The 24,099-nt window shown below is 44.9% G+C and overlaps 1 protein-coding gene across 1 annotated transcript in view; it reads right to left on the bottom strand.

Annotated features, from left to right (window-relative positions):
- Positions 1-9,305: 9,305 nt before the first annotated feature.
- NPC1L1 (NPC1 like intracellular cholesterol transporter 1) overlaps positions 9,306-24,099 on the bottom strand; it is a 52,961-nt gene continuing 38,167 nt past the window's right edge. Inside the window, exons 15-23 of the mRNA XM_083184714.1 lie at positions 22,760-22,875; positions 21,527-21,653; positions 16,262-16,317; positions 16,017-16,167; positions 15,458-15,689; positions 14,042-14,155; positions 13,596-13,758; positions 12,124-12,246; positions 9,306-9,768 (exon numbers count right to left, since the gene is read on the bottom strand). Coding sequence (XP_083040840.1) covers positions 9,608-9,768; positions 12,124-12,246; positions 13,596-13,758; positions 14,042-14,155; positions 15,458-15,689; positions 16,017-16,167; positions 16,262-16,317; positions 21,527-21,653; positions 22,760-22,875 — 1,243 coding nt within the window. The 3' untranslated portion in view covers positions 9,306-9,607. The remainder of the gene's footprint in view (positions 9,769-12,123; positions 12,247-13,595; positions 13,759-14,041; positions 14,156-15,457; positions 15,690-16,016; positions 16,168-16,261; positions 16,318-21,526; positions 21,654-22,759; positions 22,876-24,099) is intronic.

Raw genomic sequence — 24,099 nt, 5'->3', positions numbered from 1 at the left:
GAAGTGACCTCTTTCCTGGCACGTAGCATTGTGGGTATAACCGCACGGGGTATACCGGCCCTCCTCAGGATGGACTTTTCATCAACCACGCCGTCAAATGAAGACGACCTAAATCTGGGTAGATGAAGGGTCCCTGGCTGAGAAGGTCGTCCTGAAGAGGCAGGGGCCACGGCTCGTCTATTAGCAGAGCTGTCAGACTGGTGTACCAAGACTGACGTGGCCAGTCTGGTGCCACCAACAGAGCTGTGAACCTCTCTCTCCGGATCCGTTGAAGCACTCGGGGTATCAACAAAAATGGTGGAAAGAGGTACACATACTGGAAGGGCCAAGGAGCCACCAGTGCGTCTACCCCTTCTGCTTGAGGATCTCGCGTTCTTGCGAAGAACCGGGGGAGTTGAAAGTTGTGGATGGACGCCATCAGGTCCACTTGGGGACAACCCCAGCGATGGACCAGCTTCTGAAAGACTCGAGGGTGCAAGCACCACTCTCCCTGATGTACGTCGGACATGTGGTGGAGCATACTGCGAGGTGTAACTTGTGTAAGGGGTTTAACTGTATTGCATAACATGTACTACTATTGTGAGGTATCACGTGTATAAGGAGTACTACTCTGTGGTTTAATTAGTATAAATGGTTTTACTGTATCGCATCCCATGTATAAGGAGTAAAAGTACTGTGGTATCATGTGCAGTGGCATAGCTACAGGGGTCGCAGCGGTCGCAGATGCGACCGGGCCCCTGAGCCAGGGGGCCCAACCCCCGCCACTGTCCTGGAAGAGGGAAGGGAACAGAACGCACCCGTTCCCAGTGCTGCTTTGCGGGCCCGCGTGCGTCGCGCTGACGTCACGCGGCAAGGGGTCCCCTTCCTATTGGATGCCTGCGGCTGTGGACGGGACACGGTGGCCGTATCTGAGCTGTGATTGGCTGCAGCGGCGAGCGCGGGCTCCAACCTCCCCCTCCCTCTCCCACCGCTTCCGCGCCTCAGGAGATCACCGCTTGCCCCGTGACAGGAGATCACGGGGCAATATTCAAATGGTGAATTTCATTACGCAATTGACGCCTATTAAGGTCGGGTGTAGGCGCGTAAAGTTACGCCTTTGAACGATTATCAGCCCACTGCGTATGCATTATGGCCACACTGCAAAAGCACCAAGGTACCTAACTTATGCTACTTGCAGTATAAATTTATTCTCAATTGGACTGACAGTTGAGGTTCATTTTAAGGAGGTAATGGTGAGTGTCAGTAAATGCGCATCTCATATGCAGAAAACATTAGATCACATCCCTGTTCCTGCTGCCATTTTGCACAACCATAAAATTACTCCAGGAGTCTATTATGAGAGGATCAGTGACAGCCACTGTGGTCGTGCACGCAGATTCTAAGATTTCTGGAAAATAAATTAGCATTTGGAGCTTCTCTGGTAGATCCAGGTTGCAGGCAGATGCAGATGTCTGAAGGCAAGATGTTTATCGCTCAAATATATGGCAAAATACAATTCCCCTTGCTGAAGATGCTTGGGGAAAATCACAGTTACAGTGGAACTACATGTCCCAGCATGCCCTGTCACAGTTTTAGAAATCCATTATCTAAAATCTGTGGCAGGGCATGCTGGGACGTGTAGATTTTGTTGTATGTAGGGGGGCCCCAAGCTGACCTTTTGCACCAGGGCCCATGAACCCTTAGCTACGCCCCTGATCATGTGTATAAAGAGTCTTACTCTGTGGTGTAACATGTATAAGGATATGTGTTATGACATGGTGTGATTGTCTTGTCTTTGTGTACTGCTTTTATAGTGTTGTTTATTTTAAGTAGAAGCACATATTGTATTGGTAATCTTTTAAAATAGACTTATAAAGTGCCATCAAGCTGTCATGTTCCACCAACATCCAATTGAATCACAATATTGATGTGCTTTATAGTGTTTGGGGAGTATACATCTTTCCCCCTCCCCTCCTGTTTGAGCCGCTGCTATCTCTTTGTTTAGCTATGTGTCTGTATATAAGGGGGGGGGGGGTTTGGTGAACACATCCAGTGATGTAACCATGCTCGTTGTGTTTAGAAGCAGATAGAAATGGTTTCCATAGTCCAGGAAGATTACACAAGTATTTGGGTAGCAGCACATGGTTGACTGTGGTAAATATTTGTTAATGTGCACTACGAGAACAGTGAATAGACACAATTTGACATTACTGTTGTTTTTTTTATCGAGACTGGGGATATGATATGGGCCTGGAAATTGTAAATGAGGGAAACAATTCTAGCTGTGAGGTTGTTGATAGGCATGTACAGTTGCGTAAACTAGCTGCGGAGCTGAAGCAAAGGTCAGTGATTTATTATTATCTTTTATTTATATGGCGCCACAAGGGGTCCACAGTGCCTAATAAATTACATAAGCAAAAACAATATAAACAAAAAAAATAGTAAAAAAAGTACAATATAAAACATTGCATGACATGGACTCAGCTAATACTGCATTAGTATTCACAGTACCAAAATAAGCAGCAGGACAAACAAACCCAATGATTTGGTGCCATTGTAGATGATGGTATAATACCCCTTTTTACAACCAAATCCCAGATCCAACCTGGTATTTGGAACACTGTGTCGACCCGGGATATTATCCCATTTACACTGCAAGCTGTCCGGGGATATTCCCAGGTCGGCACCTTTCAAACTGCAAATGGGTGCAGCGTCTTCAAGGCCAGTGCATGGAGGTGACATGATCTCCAAGCACCTGGAAATTCACTGATCGGGACCTCTGAGCGCCTACATAAGACTGGGAGCAAACCCAGCACTCCGGAAAGCTGCTGCTGGGCGGCTCTCAGCCTCAAACTCAGTACATTGAATGGACCCCGGCACCATCCTTCTCTGCATAGAAGGGCAGACAGCAGCAGAGAGGGTGTGCGCCCTGTTCCCCCCAACCTCACAGTTCACAGCCATTGGGAGATATGGGTTCTCCTATTGCTGTAAACCGGTCCCAGGTCAAATGACCTACAGTAGGATATTTGATAACACTGCAGCATAACATGGTACTTACCCTTGTTAATCCCTGATCATTTCCAAGGATGGATTACTTTTTTGGGGCTTTGCTCTTGACCGCTTACATAAAGGCTAAAGAGATCAAAGTTCATCAGAACTTTTCCTTGACTCAGTATATTTCCCCCAAGTTCAGCAGGGCTTGATTGAGAGAAATACTGTACAGTAGCTCTTAAGGCCCCCATACATCTAGGCGATTTGGTTCGATTTCGGCCGATTGCTACCAATCGGTCCATTAAATCAGACCAAATTGCCTCTCCCTAACATGCCATCGGGTCCGATGCGCGGTCCCGTGCGCATCGGACCCGACCAGGTGGTCGGACCGGCAGGCCGTCCGACCACCTGTTCCTCCAGGCGGTGAGGCGGGCGGGAAGCAGGGACGCATGCGATCCATCACACACATAATAAAGGTGCCCATACACTGCCTGCAATGTCTCCCAGCAGTGTACGGACACCCGACAGAGTGTGAGCCGCCGGGACCTTCCCGGCGGCTCACACTGTCAGGTATCCGTACACTGCTGCGAGACATCGCAGGCAGTGTATGGGGTCCTTTATTATGTGTGTGAAACAAACTCTGTTTATGCATGTATTAGGGAAAATTGGCTACAGCTTATAACAGATTTCATGGACTGCGCTCAGAGAGGAGACATTTATAAATAATGCCCTGCACCATAGACTTCACAACCTACTGTGACCATAATGAAGTTCTTTGGTTCATTATAAACGGTCACCTACAAAAAAATCGTCATTTATGAATTATACAGAACACTACCAGAAAGAGGAGAGAAACTCTACAGTCGTGAGAAGTAAGAGCAGATATTAAGTAAATGAACACATGCAAAGTAATGCTGCCGGCACACAAAATAGGACAAGTGAGTAAAGCACAAAATATTCAATACCAGAGCGAGTGCAATTATTTATTAGCATAAAACCAATGAAGAGACCAAGGAAAGATAAAGTACCAGCCAATCCGCTCCCAACTGCCATATTACAGGATGTGTCTGAAAAATAAGTTAGGAGCTGATTGATTGGTATGTTGGTTGTTTATCTCTCTCCACTTTATCACTCTTCAAGCCTTAGTACATCTTTATATAGCGGCTTTCCTCCGCACCAGAGCAGTCTTCAATTGCTCCAGTAATGATTGTATTTGATGCCAAAATATCAGGCCACTTAAGGAGCATATCGATGAATATCTCCCTTTAGCTGCCCATACACGGAGCCGTTTGCCGGCATCCGTTCTGTACTATGCGATGCGCGCTCCCGCGCATCACATAGTACGGTACAAAAAGTATGTGCTGCACATACTTTTTGTACTAGGTACACATCGTATCGGATCGCAGTGCATGCACACTGCATGCACTAGGGATGCGATCTGATCCGATGTGTGCTGTTTAAGTCCCAAACGGATCCATTAAACGAACTGTGTATGGGCAGCTTAAGAGATACATGTGGCTCCATTACCTAATTGTAGTCCACTAGTACCCAATTAAATACTATATCCGATGCTATGCTTCATTTACCACCCCTGAAAATAGTGTATTCAGCCCTATATAATGAGTGCATTTTATCTAAGTCCTTAGGCACCAATGCGGCTCTATTTCTGTGCTTGTCTTCACCTGTGCGCAGTTACACAAGTGCACCCTTACTGTACTCAGCCTATGATAGATTGCTCCTTGCCTCCCCAGTATCATACAGGCAGGAGCAGGGCCCTCTTAATGTAAGGTCTTAATGGGCAGCTGACCAAGCCCCCCCCCCCCCCCCCCCACCACAATTCTAGGGGCCTTTGAGCAGGGGCAGATTGGGCTGTGAGCATCTGCCTTCTGAGCTTCTTGGTAGACAGTAGAGAATATCAGAGTGGCCAGTAACATTCTCGTCCTGCTTTCCAGCCTGAAGCCAAACAGTGAATGGCTGTCAACAAGCTGATTGGTCGATGGCTGGAGCTATCTACCAATCAGAGTGCTGACAGCCATTCATTGAATGGAAGTAAGTGGAGAGATGGTGCATGTCTGCAGAAGGGGCATGTTATAATTTGTTTTAAAACAAAATTCCCATTAATCAGTGGGTAGTGGCCCCGGTGCATTGCTCTTCCCAGTGCCTACAATACTGTTAAGATGGCCCAGGGCATGAGTCTATATGAATGCAACTCTTCATACTGGTGTAGTGATGCAGGCAGAATAATGAGATATAGGAGGATGGGTGGAGGTGACCTTTGGCGCACTGGGTGTGGAAGTTTCTCTAATCAACAATGGAATAGGTTGATTTTAATCCAAAATTTATTTCATGAACATGATACAATAATAAAGACAAAAAGTGACAAATGCAATATCATAAATCCTTCCTCACCCAGCTAGAGGGGTGGAGCCAGGATGGTATAAACAGAGTGTTCCGAATTGGGTACACCCTGTCGGATCCACAAACTTTAGACTGGGTAGTACTCAGCACAAACGTGGTGTTAGAGGCACAAAAACATCAAATGGGTACAATGAATGGAATTTAAAAACCCTTCTCACCCAGCTGGAGAAGTGGAGCCAGGATGGTAAAAAAACAGAGTGTCCAGGAACAGGCTCACCCTGTCGGCTCCACAGACTTTTGGCTGGGCAGGGGTCCTCCGTGGTAGTCTGCAATCCTGTGGGGCCAACGCGTTTCAAGTCTTATAGACTCTTTTTCAAGGCTGTAGGATTGCTATACAGGTTTCCTATTTATGGGCAAAAAAGGCGGTAAAAGGTGGGGGCGGGGAGTGGGTGTATCTCCAAACATCCTCCCCGGAAATGAGATGTCCGTGTGTATTCTCGGCTCCCGGCGCCGACATCACTTCCGGTCCTGTTCCCGGAAGTGTGTGGCTCCGTACTCTAGTGATGATGTGATGACGGCGGCTTCCGCCGGAAGGGAGTGTTCCATCCATTTGTGATGGATGGGGGAGCAAACCTGGTATCCTGGCATCGGTACATAGATGATGTGCTTTTCTTCTGGAGGGGGTCCGAAGAAGAACTTGATGCCTTTTGCAATCATCTTAATACAAACCAGTTGAACATTCTTTTCACTTTCACAAAGAGCCAAGAAGAGATCCATTTTCTTGATCTCATGATCTACATAAAAGACAATCAACTTCAAACAAAGACTTTCAAAAAACCAACAGATACCAACTCATATATCCACAAAGAAAGCAAGCACCTTCCAAGATGGCTTAACAGCGTGCCTAAGAGTCAATTCTTACGCGTAAAGAGAAATTGCACTGAGGATGAGGTCTGCAGGGAACAGTTTAAAGAAATGTCAGTAAATTTTAGAGCTCGGGGATATGACACCAAACAAATAGATAAAGCCAGACAAGAGGTCTCCACTATAAACAGAGATGCTCTCATCTCAAGAGGAACGAATGAAGGAGAGGAAGAAGAAAAGAAGAAAGATGGCACTATGGATCTGGCCTTCATTACTCAATATGGCCCTCATCAGAAGAAATTAGAAGCCATTTTTAAGAAACACTGGCCTCTTTTGAAGAAAGATCCCATATTAGTCAGTCTTCTCCCCCCCCAACCCAAATTTATTTACCGCAGATCTGATAACCTCCAAAAGAAATTAGTCCAGAGCGTCCTACCTGGGACAGATACTTCTCGTATACGCACTCAAGGGTTCCACAGATGTGGAGCATGTGGAATGTGCAAAGCTGTAAAATCAAAACAATCAAAAAGGGATTCCTTTGAAGTCAAAAATAAAAAATACAAGATTTCCCAATTTATAACTTGCCACACACCAAACGTCATTTATTTAATTGAATGCACATGTGGCTTGATATACATTGGACGGACTAGCAGAGCTCTCAAAACGAGAATGGCAGAACGTCTGCGAAATATAAAAAATGGGGTGCAAATCCACTCTTTGGCAGAACATTTTAGCAGCACACACGATTGCTCGAGCAAACATATCCGAGATTTCATGGGGATAGAGAACATTAAATCCACATGGAAACATAGGGACTGTGATACCATGCTGGCTAAGAAAGAGATGGAGTGGATCTTTAAGTTGAAAACATTGATCCCCCATGGCCGTAATAAGGACTTTGAACTTAAATGGTTCTTATGAATCGCTGCTAAACTTACCTTTTTACCTTTCTATCAATTTTTACCATTTCTACCATTTTTATCCCATCTATCTTAATATACATTTCTTGACACTGAAATAGTATTTTATTGGATATTAATCATCAATCAATTGCCTTTTTAACCTTGTCCTTTTTGTTTACTTTGAGGTATAAATACTCTGGATATACTACATTCTGACCACATCAAAGATGGCCACCGCAATGTGAGCTAACAGGCCGTTCATTTGCCCGGAATTTGTCTAAAGATGGCGCCTTGGGAATTCCTTATACCGCAACTATCCATCCTCAAAAATGGCCGCGGACATAGCCATGAACTTTCTCTATGAATGGACGGAGTCCCCACTTCCGGCGGAAACCACCGTCATTACATCTAAGATGACCGCGGTTATTATTCAAGAACTCCCTTCATGAATGGATGGAACACTCCCTTCCGGCGGAAGCCGCCGTCATCACATCATCACTAGAGTACGGAGCCACACACTTCCAGGAACAGGACCGGAAGTGATGTCGGCGCCGGGAGCCGAGAATACACACGGACATCTCATTTCCGGGGAGGATGTTTGGAGATACACCCACTCCCCGCCCCCACCTTTTACCGCCTTTTTTGCCCATAAATAGGAAACCTGTATAGCAATCCTACAGCCTTGAAAAAGAGTCTATAAGACTTGAAACGCGTTGGCCCCACAGGATTGCAGACTACCACGGAGGACCCCTGCCCAGCCAAAAGTCTGTGGAGCCGACAGGGTGAGCCTGTTCCTGGACACTGTTTTTTTACCATCCTGGCTCCACTTCTCCAGCTGGGTGAGAAGGGTTTTTAAATTCCATTCATTGTACCTATTTGATGTTTTTGTGCCTCTAACACCACGTTTGTGCTGAGTACTACCCAGTCTAAAGTTTGTGGATCCGACAGGGTGTACCCAATTCGGAACACTCTGTTCATACCATCCTGGCTCCACCCCTCTAGCTGGGTGAGGAAGGATTTATGATATTGCATTTGTCACTTTTTGTCTTTATTATTGTATCATGTTCATGAAATAAATTTTGGATTAAAATCAACCTATTCCATTGTTGATTAGAGAAACTTCCACACCCAGTGCGCCAAAGGTCACCTCCACCCATCCTCCTATATCCAGTTTATCTCTGTGTTTTTTGGGAAAACACCAGGAAGGTAGACCCAGGCAGCAAGGGGGTGCGCAGGGATACACAAGATCACCACCATCTAGAATAATGAGATAATTCATAGAATCGCAGTCCAAGTAGAGGGGACAGAGCCAAATGACACCCTTTCTCCATGAATTGCACCATTTTGCCGTGACATGTCCCAGACGAGCCCCCAGATGCATCTCCTGGGGAGGAGCTTTACAATCTAGGTAAGTACTATAGCTGTGCGACCCTTGGACTCTTGATAAAGCTGCAGTTGGCAGTGAAACGCGTTGAGTGGACACCCCTATTATTTCACGCCCAGGATTCAAAAGCATACTTCATTGCCCAGTGTGGACCCATTTGGATACAAAGTACCACTTTTGCCATCCTACTTCCTCCGTGTGGCGGACACTGCTCTACAGGTCCCTCTTTGGCAAACACCATCTAGCCAACCAAGTGTGAAGGACCTTGTGAGCAGAAGCCCTCTTCCAGTGACATTCCATCTCCTGGTGGACACCGCATCCTGGACCACCCTGGTGGCTATACCCCAACATAGCCCACCGGGTTAGATTACCAGTAGAACAGCGGAAGCCTACGTTTTACCTCTACCTCCAAACGGCTTACAAAATACCGTGATCAATAGTGAGGATTAACATCTGATTGTCACAAAAGTGGACTCTCCTGGAACTAAAAGGTCACCCAAATACCGGTAAAGTGCACTTACCAGTGACCCACTGTACCCCATTGTTCATATCTGTGTCCCCCTGGGCCACTTCATATTCCCCATTTCCTGTGGCTTGAATTTTATACTTATTTTTATTGTGTATTGTTATGTGCATTTATTTATTGTCTATTTACTTGTTTTATTATAGTAAAATCATTTAACATTCATTTCATTGGTTTAAATTCATTAAGCGCTGCTCACATGCCTTGTGCATGATTGTTTGTGCGACCCTTGGAATCTGGTTCCTGATCGCTCAGAAATCGAATTCATGTTTCAGCAGCTTTTAAAAAAAACTGCAAAAACAGACAAGGTGCAAAAATAACGTTTTATTATACAATATTTGTCTTTATAATATTAACGAGAAAAAAAAAGGAATTAACTGCTTCCTCCCCATACTTTCTCAGATGGCAATGCTGCGTTCTATGATCCTTGTGTTGGTGTAAGTAATGTCCATCTTGTATTCAAGTGCGAGATGCTGCAGTTACTGTGAGGTCTAGTGTGGTGTTGCTGTGTGTGTGACACTTATTGTCACAGCGGTGCACTGATTTGTGCTGCATGGAAGCATTGAAATAGTTCATGAGGCAATCCTGTGCTGCTGGGAAAGTGCTTTAGGATTTGGGTTTCTCCTCAGGTATACCATTTGTGTCTTTCTCTTTCTCCTGGAAGGTGAAGTTACTATGCCCATTTCTGCCATTCTTCTCCTTCTTATCCCACTCCATGCCTTCCTTCTCCTGGTGCTGTAGAACCACTGCTGGGTTCACATTGGGACCTGCGTGTAAACAAATACCAGAGTCAGCCACGTGATTGCGAAATGTGCCAAGCTGAATGCAATTTGTGTTAGTTTTCAAGGATCTATGAACTAGGCTAGATGTCACTGCTTAGTGCTAAATATATATATACTAGGTGATTCATCGCGCCCTACGGGCGCTCTTCACACCGTCGTAAGGGGCTGCGCCCCCTTAATTTGTGAACGTTTGTATATGAGAAATATGGTTAGAATTGTATGAAAGATGCCCTGTATTGCAACTTAGGTGTCCGCGAATCGCTGGAGGGGGGGTCGCGGAGGGCGGGGGGTGTGACGCAAATCGCCACAAGAAAAAAATCAACACAGAAAGGTCAACACATGTAAATGTTGACATAAGTGTGGCACTTCATTGGTGTCCATGTCGACACATGAGAATGAATATGAAAATATTCAAAAAATTACAAAAAAACTTCAAAAACTCATGTCAACCTTTTTCATTGTCGACCATAGCCGTGTCAGTGTTTTCCATGTGCAATTTAATTCTGGAGCTGCCGCGAATTGCGGGAGGGGGGGTCGCGGGGGTGGGTGCCGCGAATCGCGGGAGGGCGGGGTTCACAGGGGTTCCGGTGGGGGGTTGCCGCGAATTGCGGGAGGTGGGGGGTCACGGGGGGTGCCGCGAATCGCGGGAGGGGGGGTTGCGGGGGGGTGTGACGCGAATCGCCACAAGAAAAAATCAAAACAGAAAGGTCAACACATGTAAATGTTGACATAAGTGTGCCACTTCATTGGTGTCCATGTCGACACATGACAATGAAAATGAAAAAATTAAAAAAATTAAAAATAAATCTTCAAAAACTCATGTCAACCTTTTTCATTGTCGACCATAGCCATGTCAGTGTTTTGCATGTGCCATTTAATCCTGGGGCTGCTGCGAATTGCGGGGGGGGGGGTGCCGCGAATCGCGGGAGGGGGGTCGCAGGGGGGGTGCCGCCAATCGTGCAAGGGGGGGTCGCGGGGGGGTTCTTTTGCCGCGAATCGCGGGAGGGAGGTCGCGGGGGGGGGTGTTTTTTCCGCGAATCGGGGGGGGGGGGTCACGGGGGAGGGTTTGCCGCGATTCGCGGGAGGGGGGGTCGCGGGGTGGTGGTGGTTATGCCGCGAATTGCGGGAGGGGTCGTGGGGGGGTTCTTTTTGCAGCGAATCGCGGGAGGGGGGGTCGCGGGGGTGTTTTTGCTGCGAATCGCGGTAGGGGGGGTCGCGGGGGAGCGGGTGTTTTTGCCGCGAATCGCGGGAGGGGCGCGCGGGGGGGGAGGCTTTGCCGCAAATCGCGGGAGGGGGGCGCTCACCTGGTGGCTGTGGAGTAGCAGTGCTGGGCAACATGGGAAGGCAGTGGGTGTCTGGCACTGTCTGTGGGCTCACTGGGCTGGTTCTCTGTCACATACCTCCCAACATGACCCTCTCCAGGAGGGACACAATGCTCTGTTTCTAGACTTCCCCTTAATGTATGATTGCCATCACCTGTTTTAAACAGGTTAATTTCTCAGAAAGGTGTTCAGCACAGATGAAGGCAATCACACATTAAGAGGAAAGTCCAGGAACAGAGCGTTATAGACACAGACACACACTTTGAGTGACAGATGTAGCCAAATATATAGGAGAGATATATATATATATATATATACACACATATATATATATATATATATATATATACAATTTAATGTGAAAGCATAAACAGCCAACAGATGCTCAAAGAACATTGTGTATACAAGAGATACTTATCAGGTCCTGTGGACCAGCTGAAGACAGCGAGGGCGATACATTCCCCAAGCCCTAACGGGCCGTTCGGTTTTCATAAACCTTTATCAAAGGACATCCCCTTTATGTAATATTCCGCCCAGATCGCATTATAAATGTGATTCATGATAAATGGGCCCCATAGTGTTGGACTATGGGGAGGGGAAGGTTAGGCTGCGAAGAGGTGGGGTTAAGGCAATGCTGCCAGGTGTTAGGGTAATGAGGTATGGGGGTTAGGGTCAGGCATGAGCGGCCGGTTAGGGTCAGGCTGCGGTTGGGGGAGGCTCACTCACATCTGGCTTCTCACCCGGCATAATGTACTGGAGGCTGGATGTATGTGGACACAGCTGTCATACTCCAGAGTTTACTATACAAGGCATATGTACAGTAAGTACATATGTGATATGATACAGCTATTGTGAGGTTTAGTGTGGTGTTGCACTGTGGTGTTGCATTGTGTGTGATTATAGCAAGCACTGTGCACTGATTTGTTATGTATGGACACACTGAAATAGCTCATGAGGCAATCCTGCGATGCAGGGAAATTGCTTCACGATTTGGATCTCTCCTCAGGTATACTCTGACCTTTTGCATCCTCCTGGAAGGCGAAGTTACTGTGCCCATTTATACCATTCTCCTCCTTTCTAGCCCTCTCATTGTCTTCTTTCTCCTGGTGCTGAAGTAACACTGCTCGGTTCACACTAGGACCTGCATGTAAACAAATTCCACTGTCAGTTGTGTATGAAATGTGTCAGGTGTGTTAGTATCCAGTAGTCAGTTATCAATGCTTAATGCCCATACAAGCTACAAGATATAATGAACATTATCAGCCATGGGTCCCGATATTGTGCATACACTCTGAACAATATCGGTATACAACATTGGTCAATGACGTCACTGGGACCCACTAAACATGTGGGTCGTTTTTGCTATATAGAGGGGGTTATTCAGACGCGATTGTTCAGAATTAGAATCAGCTTTATTGTTGTTGTGTGAATTCACAATCCTATCGATTATTGAACAACTATGCATGTGTACAGACTGTAGTGCAAGGCCCAGCACCAACAAAAAACAGAGATTTGTCTAATTGCAATCCCCTCGCCATTGGACTGACAGGAAGCTGGCATTTGGGGGTGGTAACCTGACGTTTTCTGTTAGTGTCAGAAAAAAACCGCAGACGTGCCCAGGCTTATTCAGGGAGGGTCCTGTACACATTGGATGGGATCCAGAGATTTGTATGATCCAAAAAATCCTTGTGGTGGTCATGTGGCAGTCAATGGAATTGATGGCCTGACGGGTGGTTAGTGAGGTACACATGCGATACCTCACAGTAGTGTATGGGGGGCCTTTAATTGTACATATTACCTTACAGCACCATGTCACTGTCAATACCTGAAAATGTTTAAGGGCCTATACTGAGAAGGGGAGGAGCTGTGGCCAGTACCTCATGGGTGTGGCCAAAGATGTGGGCGTGACCATTCCCTAAACTATCATCACCAATGTTACAGTAGCTAAACCACATTATTATTTTGAGAGTAAACTTTAAATAAAAAAACTATTTTATTACTTATGAATAATGGGCAACAGTGTGGCCACCGCGACAGGTGGTCATTGGCATGGTTATGGGCCTTTTTTGGTATGGAAGCCTTTAGCTGTATTTCCATCTGCCCCTGGTCATCATCCTGTAGCACAGAGGGAGTGAATAGAACAGGTTTGTAGGTGTAATTATGTGTATTAGTACATTATCAACTAATATGTAGCTCTGATTGGGGCAGATGTATTAAGCCTGGAGAAGAGATAAAGTGGAGATAAGGTAAAAGGAGATAAAGCACCAGCCAATCAACTCCCAACTGTCATTTTCAAACACAGTTCATTGGCTGGTGCTTTATCTCCTTTCACTCTATCTCCAGTTTATCTCTTCTCCAGGCTTAATACATCTGCCCCATTGTGTGTCAGCTGCTAAGTACCCTGTTGAGTTGAAATGAAAGCGTTATTAAAGCACCTCTAATCGCAGCGTCTCAGCCAACCTGATAGCTACGCAGTCAATACTAACTTACCAAAGTAGCTGAGCGCGACGGGCAGGAAGACTAATCCATGTGCAAGTCCCAGCAGGGTGATTGTCAGATTTAGACGGAAGAAGAAAATCTGAATTAGCTGAGCCTTGGCAAATGCCAGGACGATGATCCCTGGGAGGTTGGTCATTGCTACACCTGCAAACACCTGTTTTTAAGAGAGAGAGAAAAAATCAGGACCTAGGGTAGACATTGTATTAACCTATGGATATAAGTGATTTGGGGCCAGATTCTATAAGCTTCAAAAGTGATAAAATGGAGAGTGATAAACAGCCAGCCAATCAGCTCCTACCTGCCATGTCACAGACTGTGTTTGAAAAACGTCAGGCAGGAGCTGATTGGTTGGTTGTTTATCACTCTCTATTTTATCACTTTTGAAGCTTGGAGAATCTGGCCCATGGTCTTATTGTGTCCACTATATATGTACTTACAGCGCTGCCCATGTAGATTGTGGCATCTTTGGCTCGAGCCACCTTGGTAAGTTTGTTGCTCATGGCGAAGGAGCGAGTGAGATGAGAAACAAACTCCACTGAGATTCCAATGGCCTGAAAAGAAAAAACAAAGGCGGTAATGGGGAGATGTATCAAAGCATGATGGGACTTATTTATTAACATTATTTTCTAAAACATGTGAAAATGGATGTTTTCAGACTCTTTTTCCATTATTTAGTATCTCCTAAGGAGCTTTTGGGGGGCAAACCCTTCAATTCACATTGTTGTACGTAATCAGATTGCATTTACCATACTTGATCTGGCTAAATTTGCTAAAAATTGTGAAAAAAATGCCGCAGTGAGCCTGTGATAGTAACACCAGGTTCAGCTGGCCATTCACAGGGTCCATGCCAGGCTTCTGCCCCTAGGCAGAAAAGCAGAGCAGGAACTGGGCCAGATTGATCAGCTATGTGTGTTTGATAGACGCACAGGCTGATCACTGTGTAAAAACTAAAATAAATAACCATATTCTCACCTACCCTGGGTGATCGGTGCTCTGGTGAGAGTTGCCGGTCATCTGCACACCTTCCTGCTTCTGTGACCCCGCCAGTGCAATAAATAGATGCTGCAAAGCTGCAACTCAATTTACAGCACCAGATGTCACAGAAGCAGGAAGCCCCGATTGTCAATTGGACCCAAAGTGAGACAAAGTACCCTCAAGCATTTAACTGTCATTTTTCAAACACAGGGATAGATGTATGAAGCAGTGATAAGGGAGGAAAAGTGGCCCATGGTAACCAATCAGCTGCTCTGTATAATTTTATATTATGCAAATTATAGCTGTTACTTCAGTGCTGATTGGTTGCCATGGGTCACTTCCCCTCTGGCTCACTTCTCCTCCCTTATCACTGCTTCATACATCTACCCCAATGAGTGTAACATGGCAGTTAGGAGCTGATTGGGAAAATCTTCCCCTATACAAAGAGAAAGAACAGAGAGGGGAGGTAATGAGGCCTGTTTTATAGGGGGTAAATAGATGTAGAAAGTTGAAATGGGGGCGGGAGAGCATGTGTATATGGTAAATAATGTGAGATATAGTCATGGGCGAGTAAAGGGATATACATAAAGTGATGAATAACTGAAGACCAAAAATTAAATTAATCATAGAGCTGATTAACTTGATAGAAATTCAGAAAGAAGAGAAATAAAACAAATACAGACATAAAAATATCATCATCTATACACAGTGGAGGCAGCCATTGTGGACAAAGCCAATATTCATAAGAATGCCTCGTACCTCAGTGGTGTCTCTATTTAGTTACTGATAGGTTGCATTCTCTTGAGTATTTGCCCCACCCACAAAATGGCTGCACCTATGCTCTCTATGTACGAGGTGCACTGAAGCATGGTACTGACCGTAACCAGATTGATGAGCGAGATGGCATTATAGTCAATTCCCCAAAGAGTCATGACGCCAACAGTGTCTATGATGATCATGCAGATGGTCAACAAGTTGAGGAAGCCGGAGCGCAGGTCCATGCCCAGTAGTATACAGCACACAGTAAAGGTCGGTATCAGGCAGATGGCCAGCGTGAATAGCCCCTCTTGCACAATGGTCAGATACTGCTCGTAGAACACATACGTGATCCTGCGTAAAGAGGTGTCGTGAGCATCAGAGCATGGGAGTCACAAAGTATTCGTAGGTCCACATTTATTAATCATGGTAGATTAATGCTTTCAATATAAATACGTGTGGGTATCACCTAATAGGGTACCACACGTGCACAGGGGAACCCCCCTAATGAAAACCACAGTGGGATCATAGAAACAATATATGTGTAAAGAATATCACTGTAAGTATCTTCAGCAAGGGGTATCCAGAACTAAAGGTATCATGTGCAACAGTAAATGGTATACAAAGAGGGCACCAGACAGCACGGGGACATCATTATATTACTATAATCATATAACTCACGTGTATGGGAAGACAGTCACATTAGGGTCTGTACCATTGACCTGTCTCAGAGACTTTGTGATGTCCACTGCCAACTCTCGGGCGTATTTCAGGGCGGCCGTGTACTCTTGTGAATTCTTTAAGGGGGTGTGATACGCCATGAAACGCGACGCTGTGGGAAACGTCCAGGACAAATACATTTCTGAACTGAGCACCAAAGACATGAAAGGTCGCTTCTCACACACAACGTGGAAGACGGTACTCACCAATGACGTCTCCTTGATCGTTGAATCTAACAGCAGTATCATAAGCACCCAGACCCCTACAGAAAGGTAACATATTATATGAGGCAGTCACATCAGAAAGGGAACATATTATATGAGGCAGTCACATCAGAAAGGGAACATATTGTATGAGGCAGTCACGTCAGAAAGAGAACATGGTGTATGCAGGCAGTCACATCAGAAAGGGAACATATTGTATGCAGGCAGTCACATCAGAAAGATAACATATTATATGAGACAGTCACATCAGAAAGGGAACATATTGTATGCAGGCAGTCACATCAGAAAGATAACATATTATATGCAGGCAGTCACATCAGAAAAATAACATATTATATGAGGCAGTCACATCAGAAAAGGAACATATTGTATGCAGGCAGTCACATCAGAATGGGAACATATTGTATGCAGGCAGTCATATCAGAATGGGAACATATTATATGAGGCAGTCACATCAGAATGGGAACATATTATATGAGGCAGTCACGTCAGAAAGGGAACATATTGTATGCAGGCAGTCACATCAGAAAGATAACATATTATATGCAGTCACATCAGAATGGGAACATATTATATGAGGCAGTCACATCAGAAAGGGAACATATTGTATGCAGGCAGTCACATCAGAAAGATAACACATTATATGAAGGCAGTCACATCAGAAAGATAACATATTATATGAGGCAGTCACATCAAAAAGGGAACATATTGTATGCAGGCAGTCACATCAGAAAGATAACATATTATATGGTCACATCAGAATGGGAACATATTATATGAGGCAGTCACATCAGAAAGATAACATATTATATGCAGGCAGTCACATCAGAAAAATAACATATTATATGAGGCAGTCACATCAGTAAAGGAACATATTATATGAGGCAGTCACATCAGAATGGGAACATATTATATGAGGCTGTCACGTCAGAAAGGGAACATATTGTATGCAGGCAGTCACATCAGAAAGATAACATATTATATGCAGTCACATCAGAATGGGAACATATTATATGAGGCAGTCACATCAGAAAGGGAACATATTGTATGCAGGCAGTCACATCAGAAAGATAACACATTATATGCAGTCACATCAGAATGGGAACATATTATATGAGGCAGTCACATCAGAAAGAGAACATATTGTATGCAGGCAGTCACATCAGAAAGAGAACATGGTGTATGCAGGCAGTCACATCAGAAAGAGAACATTTTGTATGCAGGCAGTCACATCAGAATGGGAACATATTATATGAGGCAGTCACATCAGAATGGGAACATATTATATGAGGCAGTCACGTCAGAAAGGGAACATATTGCATGCAGGCAGTCACATCAGAAAGATAACATATTATATGCAGTTACATCAGAATGGGAACATATTATATGAGGCAGTCACATCAGAAAGGGAACATATTGTATGCAGGCAGTCACATCAGAAAGATAACACATTATATGCAGTCACATCAGAATGGGAACATATTATATGAGGCTGTCACGTCAGAAAGGGAACATATTGTATGCAGGCAGTCACATCAGAAAGATAACATATTATATGCAGTCACATCAGAATGGGAACATATTATATGAGGCAGTCACATCAGAAAGGGAACATATTGTATGCAGGCAGTCACATCAGAAAGATAACACATTATATGCAGTCACATCAGAATGGGAACATATTATATGAGGCAGTCACATCGGAAAGAGAACATATTGTATGCAGGCAGTCACATCAGAAAGAGAACATAGTGTATGCAGGCAGTCACATCAGAAAGAGAACATTTTGTATGCAGGCAGTCACATCAGAAAGAGAACATATTATATGAGGCAGTCACATCGGAAAGAAAACATATTTTATGCAGGCAGTCACATCAGAAAGAGAACATAGTGTATGCAGGCAGTCACATCAGAAAGAGAACATTTTGTATGCAGGCAGTCACATCAGAATGGGAACATATTATATGAGGCAGTCACATCAGAAAGAGAACATATTATATGCAGGCAGTCACATCAGAAAGAGAACATATTATATGCAGGCAGTCGCATCAGAATGGGAACATATTATATGCAGGCAGTCACATCAGAATGGGAACATATTATAGTGTTCATTCTAGCACCCGCTATCTTTGAAAACCCATGCAGTTCCTCTTCCCTGCCTGGGGTGTCGCTGTCTGCTGTGGTGTTTCTAGCACAGGTCTGGTTTGCATATCAGGGCTTACATACAGACTACACTGCGCTAGAAGCACTTCAGCAGACAGCGCCACCCCAAGCAGGGAAGAGGAACTGCATGGGTTTTCAAAGAAAGAGACCATATTACAGTATATGTAGGCAGTCACATCACTGGGGACACTTGGAGGAGAGAGGGTAAGGTGGAGGCATTCAGGGAAGAAGGCTGACATTCCATTCCCATAACAATATGGACAAAGAAGAGGAAAAAGGGGTTGTATATTGGGACGCACACCTTTTTTATAGAATTTTTTTTTATATCTTGGAAGTATCTTGTATTAAAAATGTCCTTCTAGTTTTTCTTTTATTGTGCGAAACTGGAGGACATATGGACTCTTAGACAATGTGAAATTGGAGAGGTTAAAAATGACATACAATTGACAACATGAATGACCATATAGTGAGACAGGAAAATTAAGTAGTGAAAAAAATAGAGTTTTAAAAGTAGGTGCCGAGCTGGGGCTGTTTGTGTAGTCTTTTGTAGTTTTGACCGTATGGGATAGGTGCTGGTATATTTATTCTTTATTTATGGCTTTTATTGCCGATGTTGAATATCTCCGCTCTGTTGTTAATGTAGAGCCCAGCTTTTTTATCACCTCTCAGATGGCTTATAGATATTTGTGGTAATAGTTTGCACAATATGATTTTACTTTGTGTCCGCTTCACATAGATTCTCAGTGACCCTGAGGGTGTATTCTCAGATGATCACTGGAAGTTTGTATATATTTTGCGTCGAGTTCCGGTTTTAATCGACAGTTGGTTGCACTATGTAAGAGGGATGAGAGCCAGTGTAATTTTATTTATAGCTAATTGCTTTTATTACATATTGTTTGCTCTGTATATTGGCACAGAGCCCGGCTTTTTTATCTCCTCTCAGAGAGCTTATACAAGTGTTGCAACAGTGTTTAACACATTAGCACAATATGATTTTACTTTGTGTCCGCTTCACATATATTCTTGGTGACCCTGACCCTGTTGCAACACTTGTATAAGCTCTCTGAGAGGAGATAAAAAAGCCGGGCTCTGTGCCAATATACAATTTCACATTGTCTAAGAGTCCATATGTCCTCCAGTTTCGCACAATAAAAGAAAAACTAGAAGGACATTTTTAATAGAAGATACTTCCAAGATATCAAAAAAAATTCTATAAAAAAGGTGTGCGTCCCAATATACAACCCCTTTTTCCTCTTCTTTGTCCATACAAGTTCAATAAGTTGTAGGGACAGCACCCGCACCAAACCTATAAACAGATTGGTGACAAGACCTACATTGACAGGTCAGAAAATATTAGTGTGCAGACTTAAAACCTCTCTTTGCCTTGTGCATTCCCATAACAACCAAACACATACTGAGTACAGTATAGTTTCATATACTGTATAAGACATCTAATAATACATACAGTTTTGCCATGGAAATAAATAGGCCTAAATTGCAATCCTTTTAGTCATGTACTTTCTGCCATCAGGCTTTCATCCCAATCACAAAAATTGTTTATAAATATCGTTCAGTGTGTACATTCAATGGGGGTTATTCAGACCTGATGGCAGCCCTGCAACTTCGCAAGACAACCGATTAACATTCGGCATCCCCTAAATAAGTGCAATTGCAGAGGATAAATCGCCTTTTCATCATGTCACTCAGGCGGGCTAAAGCTGTGTACACACGGCGCGATGTGCTATTATCTGGGAAAATAGACAATGCAGGGCAATTTTTACTATGCTGCACAAATCACCCCAGTATTCACCCCTGAGGGGGCAAGGACAGCACTATGATCTGCTAGTAGGGATGGCCATCGTTGCCATTGCCATCGATGGTTGCCATTGATGGCAATTCTGCAACTGGCCATCAATAGCGCTAAACTATGCAGTGGCTGACCATCAATGTTTTTACATATGGTCATCCGATCCAGTTTACGATGGTCATCCATTCATTGTGTTTCATGACGGGGCTTTGCAGGTTTTGGGGGTGGAGCTATGCTCCGTGTCCCGGCACTTTGAAAAAAAACAGCAAAACATTGTTTTGCTGTTCCATCGATGGAGGGAAACCATCTGGTTCTCCCCCATCAATGGCAAAAGTATTCGACATCGGCCATGAACCATCGATAATTTTGATTCATCGATGGCCATCCCTAGCTGCTGGCCATGCCCCCAAGCCAAGCCTGAATTGCAGTGTAAAAGTAATGTAGCCAGAATTTAGCCTGCACACAAAATAACGGTACTTGTGAGTTATCTGGGCGCCCGATTTTTTGATTGTATGCCTTAAGTTAAGGCATACAATCAGATGCGATGCGATGCGATATCGCATCGCATGCGACCATCGGATGCGATGACCCGATTTTTCCATAGGAATCAATGTTAAAATGATTCCTATGGAAAAAGGGGTCCTTTTCATACCCCTACTATCCAAGTGGGCATGGAGTTGGATATAAACCTGTGGCGAGCGTAGCGAGCCACCGAGCCCGAAGCGTGGCGAGCAAAGCGAGCCCCGCGAGGGGACGGTATTCTGTGTCCCCTCGCGGGGCTCGGTGGCTCGCTACGCTCGCCACAGGTTTATATCCAACTCCATGCCCACTTGGATAGTAGGGGTATGAAAAGGACCCCTTTTTCCCATTGAATTCCATGTTTAAATGGACTCAGTCCATTTTAACATTGATTCCTATGGAAAAATCGGGTCATCGCATCGCATCGCATCGCATCCGATGGTCGCATGCGATGCGATGCGATGTGCCCGATGCGACCCGATTTTGAAATCGGGCGCCCAGATAACTCACAAGTACCAAAATAACTCACACAAATCCAACTCTTTATACATGTTACATCTGCCCCACCTGCAGTGCACATTATTTTGCCCATTTTGAGAACAAATGTGTACTGCAATCAGATCTGAATAAGGACCAATGTCTCCAATGCCTCTGGGAGTTACGCCACTGACACAGGCCTATCCCTCTCTTGATGCACCCCCGCTAGGCTTCCTCATATTCCCTTGATTAACTATTAATAATATTCATGTGTCACTCACCCTTTGGGACATTTCAAATTTGGATAGTCTCCCAGAAAAACTGGCAAATAATGCTGAAATTCTTCCACGGTTGGTCTTAGTGGTCCAGACTGAGTTCTCAGACACTTTCTTATGCATCCAGGAGCCGCTGTTGTTAATAAAGCAGCAAACGTGAGATTTAAAGAACACTGCACAAATGAAAAAAAGTGACAAACACAGACACACAGACCAGGAGCTGATACGCCTGGAGGTGTGGCCTCACTGCGAGTACAAAAGATGGGCAAAAACACAGAACACAATTAGGGGCCTATTTATCATTATCTATATTTGCGGCTAAATCCCTGAAAACACCCATTTTCTGTTGGTTAGCTGCAAATATTATGTATCCCCCGAATGTATCAGGAGGGACCGCAGCAGGAATCTCCGATCCCTGCTGCGATCCCTCATGCCCCGCCATTGGCCGCCTCCCCCATAGGTTTCTATAGGGGATGCAAAGCTGCCCGATGTATCAACATCGGGCAGCAGTGCATCGCATCCCTGGGCTACCACAATTCTGAGATGGTGGTGGCCCATTGTAGCCTATGAGCTAAACATGGCAGTGTTGCCGGGGAAGTGCGGTAAGCGGGGTCGGCAGTGGGTCAGTGCTAACCTTGCATGCACAGACCCCCCAGCGCCCGGCTCAGCACGTCCCTGAGAGCAGGGGATGATACATCCCACCATTAGGATCCCATTTTACAATGCAATCAATGATAAATGGGCCCCTTAGTTTGCATTAAAGTAAATGACTGTGTGGATAATACGTAACCCAGACAAACTGAACAAGATGCAAAGATAACATTCATCCATATTGTGATTAGGTTGCTGCCACAGCAGATATACCATATTTGCATTAATGGGTGTGTCTTAGGCAGGTGCAGCCAATGGCCACCATTATCATCAGTTCACAACCTCCGTGAAGAGTGCAAGTTGCCGTTAGAAAAATAAACCGTTATAAATGTATTGGATTAACACCTGTGATTATGGTGTAATGGGAATAAGGGACACTACTGTGTGGTGTAATGCGCATTTGTACTATTATGTGACCACATCCCTTCCTTGTGACGCACCAATTCCCTTACTGGGTCACCAAAAGTCTAGTTACGGCACTGGTTTTTCAGTTATGTATATAACATGTATGAACAAAAACTGCACTAGAATTTCTAATATCATCTTTTTGGAATGGGGGATATCTCTCTGCAATGTCCTAGTACTTACTGCTGGTGGAGGAACAGAACGTGCCATTTAATAGCAGTCTGCAGCAGTCCGACGCAGGATTCAGCCAGTCCACAAAGTCATCCACCCAGGAGGTTGCTGGGATGGCCAGATAAGATCTGGGCAGAGACAAAGCAGTACAAAGACGTGTAAATGTTAGGACAAGATAATGTTTGCATCAGTATCACACAAACCACTGAAATCAGGCCCAGATTTGTGGAAAGGTCACTGAACAGCAACCTCCGATCATTATTATGGAGTGCTCATATCTGCAAGATTTTGTCTATGACACCAATGGTCCAATTCGGTGATGCCACAGGAGGCCTTTGAAGACGCAGCATCAGAAGGCCATTGGTCATTATTATTCAGGGTTGCCGACTTTCTTCTTCTCCTCTCCGGGAGAAGCCCGGAGAGGAGAGATTCAGTAGCCGCTCAAGGGGCGGGGCTTAAGCATGACATCACTAAGCCCCGACCCATGCTGTTAAACAAGCTAATTCAGTGATCTCCGAGGAGGGGGCGGGGCTAAAATGACGCGATTGTGTCATTTTAGCTCCGCCCCCTCCCCTCAGACCCGAGGATTGCGGCATTTTAATGCCGCGATCCGGGGGACAGCGGGGGTCCCCCCTGAATCAGGGAGGGTTGCCCACCCTTCCGGGGGGCCGGGAGGGAGCCCCGATTTTTGGGAGACTCCCGGAAATTCCGGGAGGGTCGGCAACCCTGTTATTATTATTACTATTATTATTATTACATTTTAATTACAAGCGGTTCACACATTAGAACAATACAGGGTACACAGAACATAACATTACAGAAAAACAGAGCACAGGTAACAATTAACGCCATCATTCTCGTTATACAATACAGATGAGAAGCAAAGGAGTTATCTGCGTACTACTGCCAGAAGCTGCAAGCTGCCTTTGGAAGAGATAAACTATTAAGAGGGAGAAGAGATGTGGGTATAGATTAGGGTGACCAACTCATCCCTTTAATCCGGGACACATAATAATTACACAGGTTCTGTGGCAGTTTAAAACCAGGTGAAATGGAGTCTTGAGGTGCGGCAGTTTAAAACCAGGTGAAAGCCAGCCACAGAACCTGTGTAATTAATGTGTCCCGGATTAAAGGGATGAGTTGGTCACCCTAGTATAGATGGTGACTGAGAATGAGAGAGCTGTAATTGGACTGTCAGGACAGCGGTAGGGGCAGGGGCGTCAATAGCTCGGCCGGGCTATGGTAAATTAAGGAGGGGGAGTGGCCACTGGGCATGGGCGTGGCCTCTGGGGGATGTGGTCATGCCCTTGCGGAAAAAAATAAAGAAGAGGGAGAGAGATGACAGGCTGCTT

This window comes from Crinia signifera, chromosome 4 (genome assembly GCF_055691185.1).
Source record: "Crinia signifera chromosome 4, ASM5569118v1, whole genome shotgun sequence".
Taxonomy (NCBI): domain Eukaryota; kingdom Metazoa; phylum Chordata; class Amphibia; order Anura; family Myobatrachidae; genus Crinia; species Crinia signifera.
The sequence above is the reverse complement of the archived record's forward strand: the minus strand, read 5'-3'. Positions and strand labels throughout refer to the sequence as shown.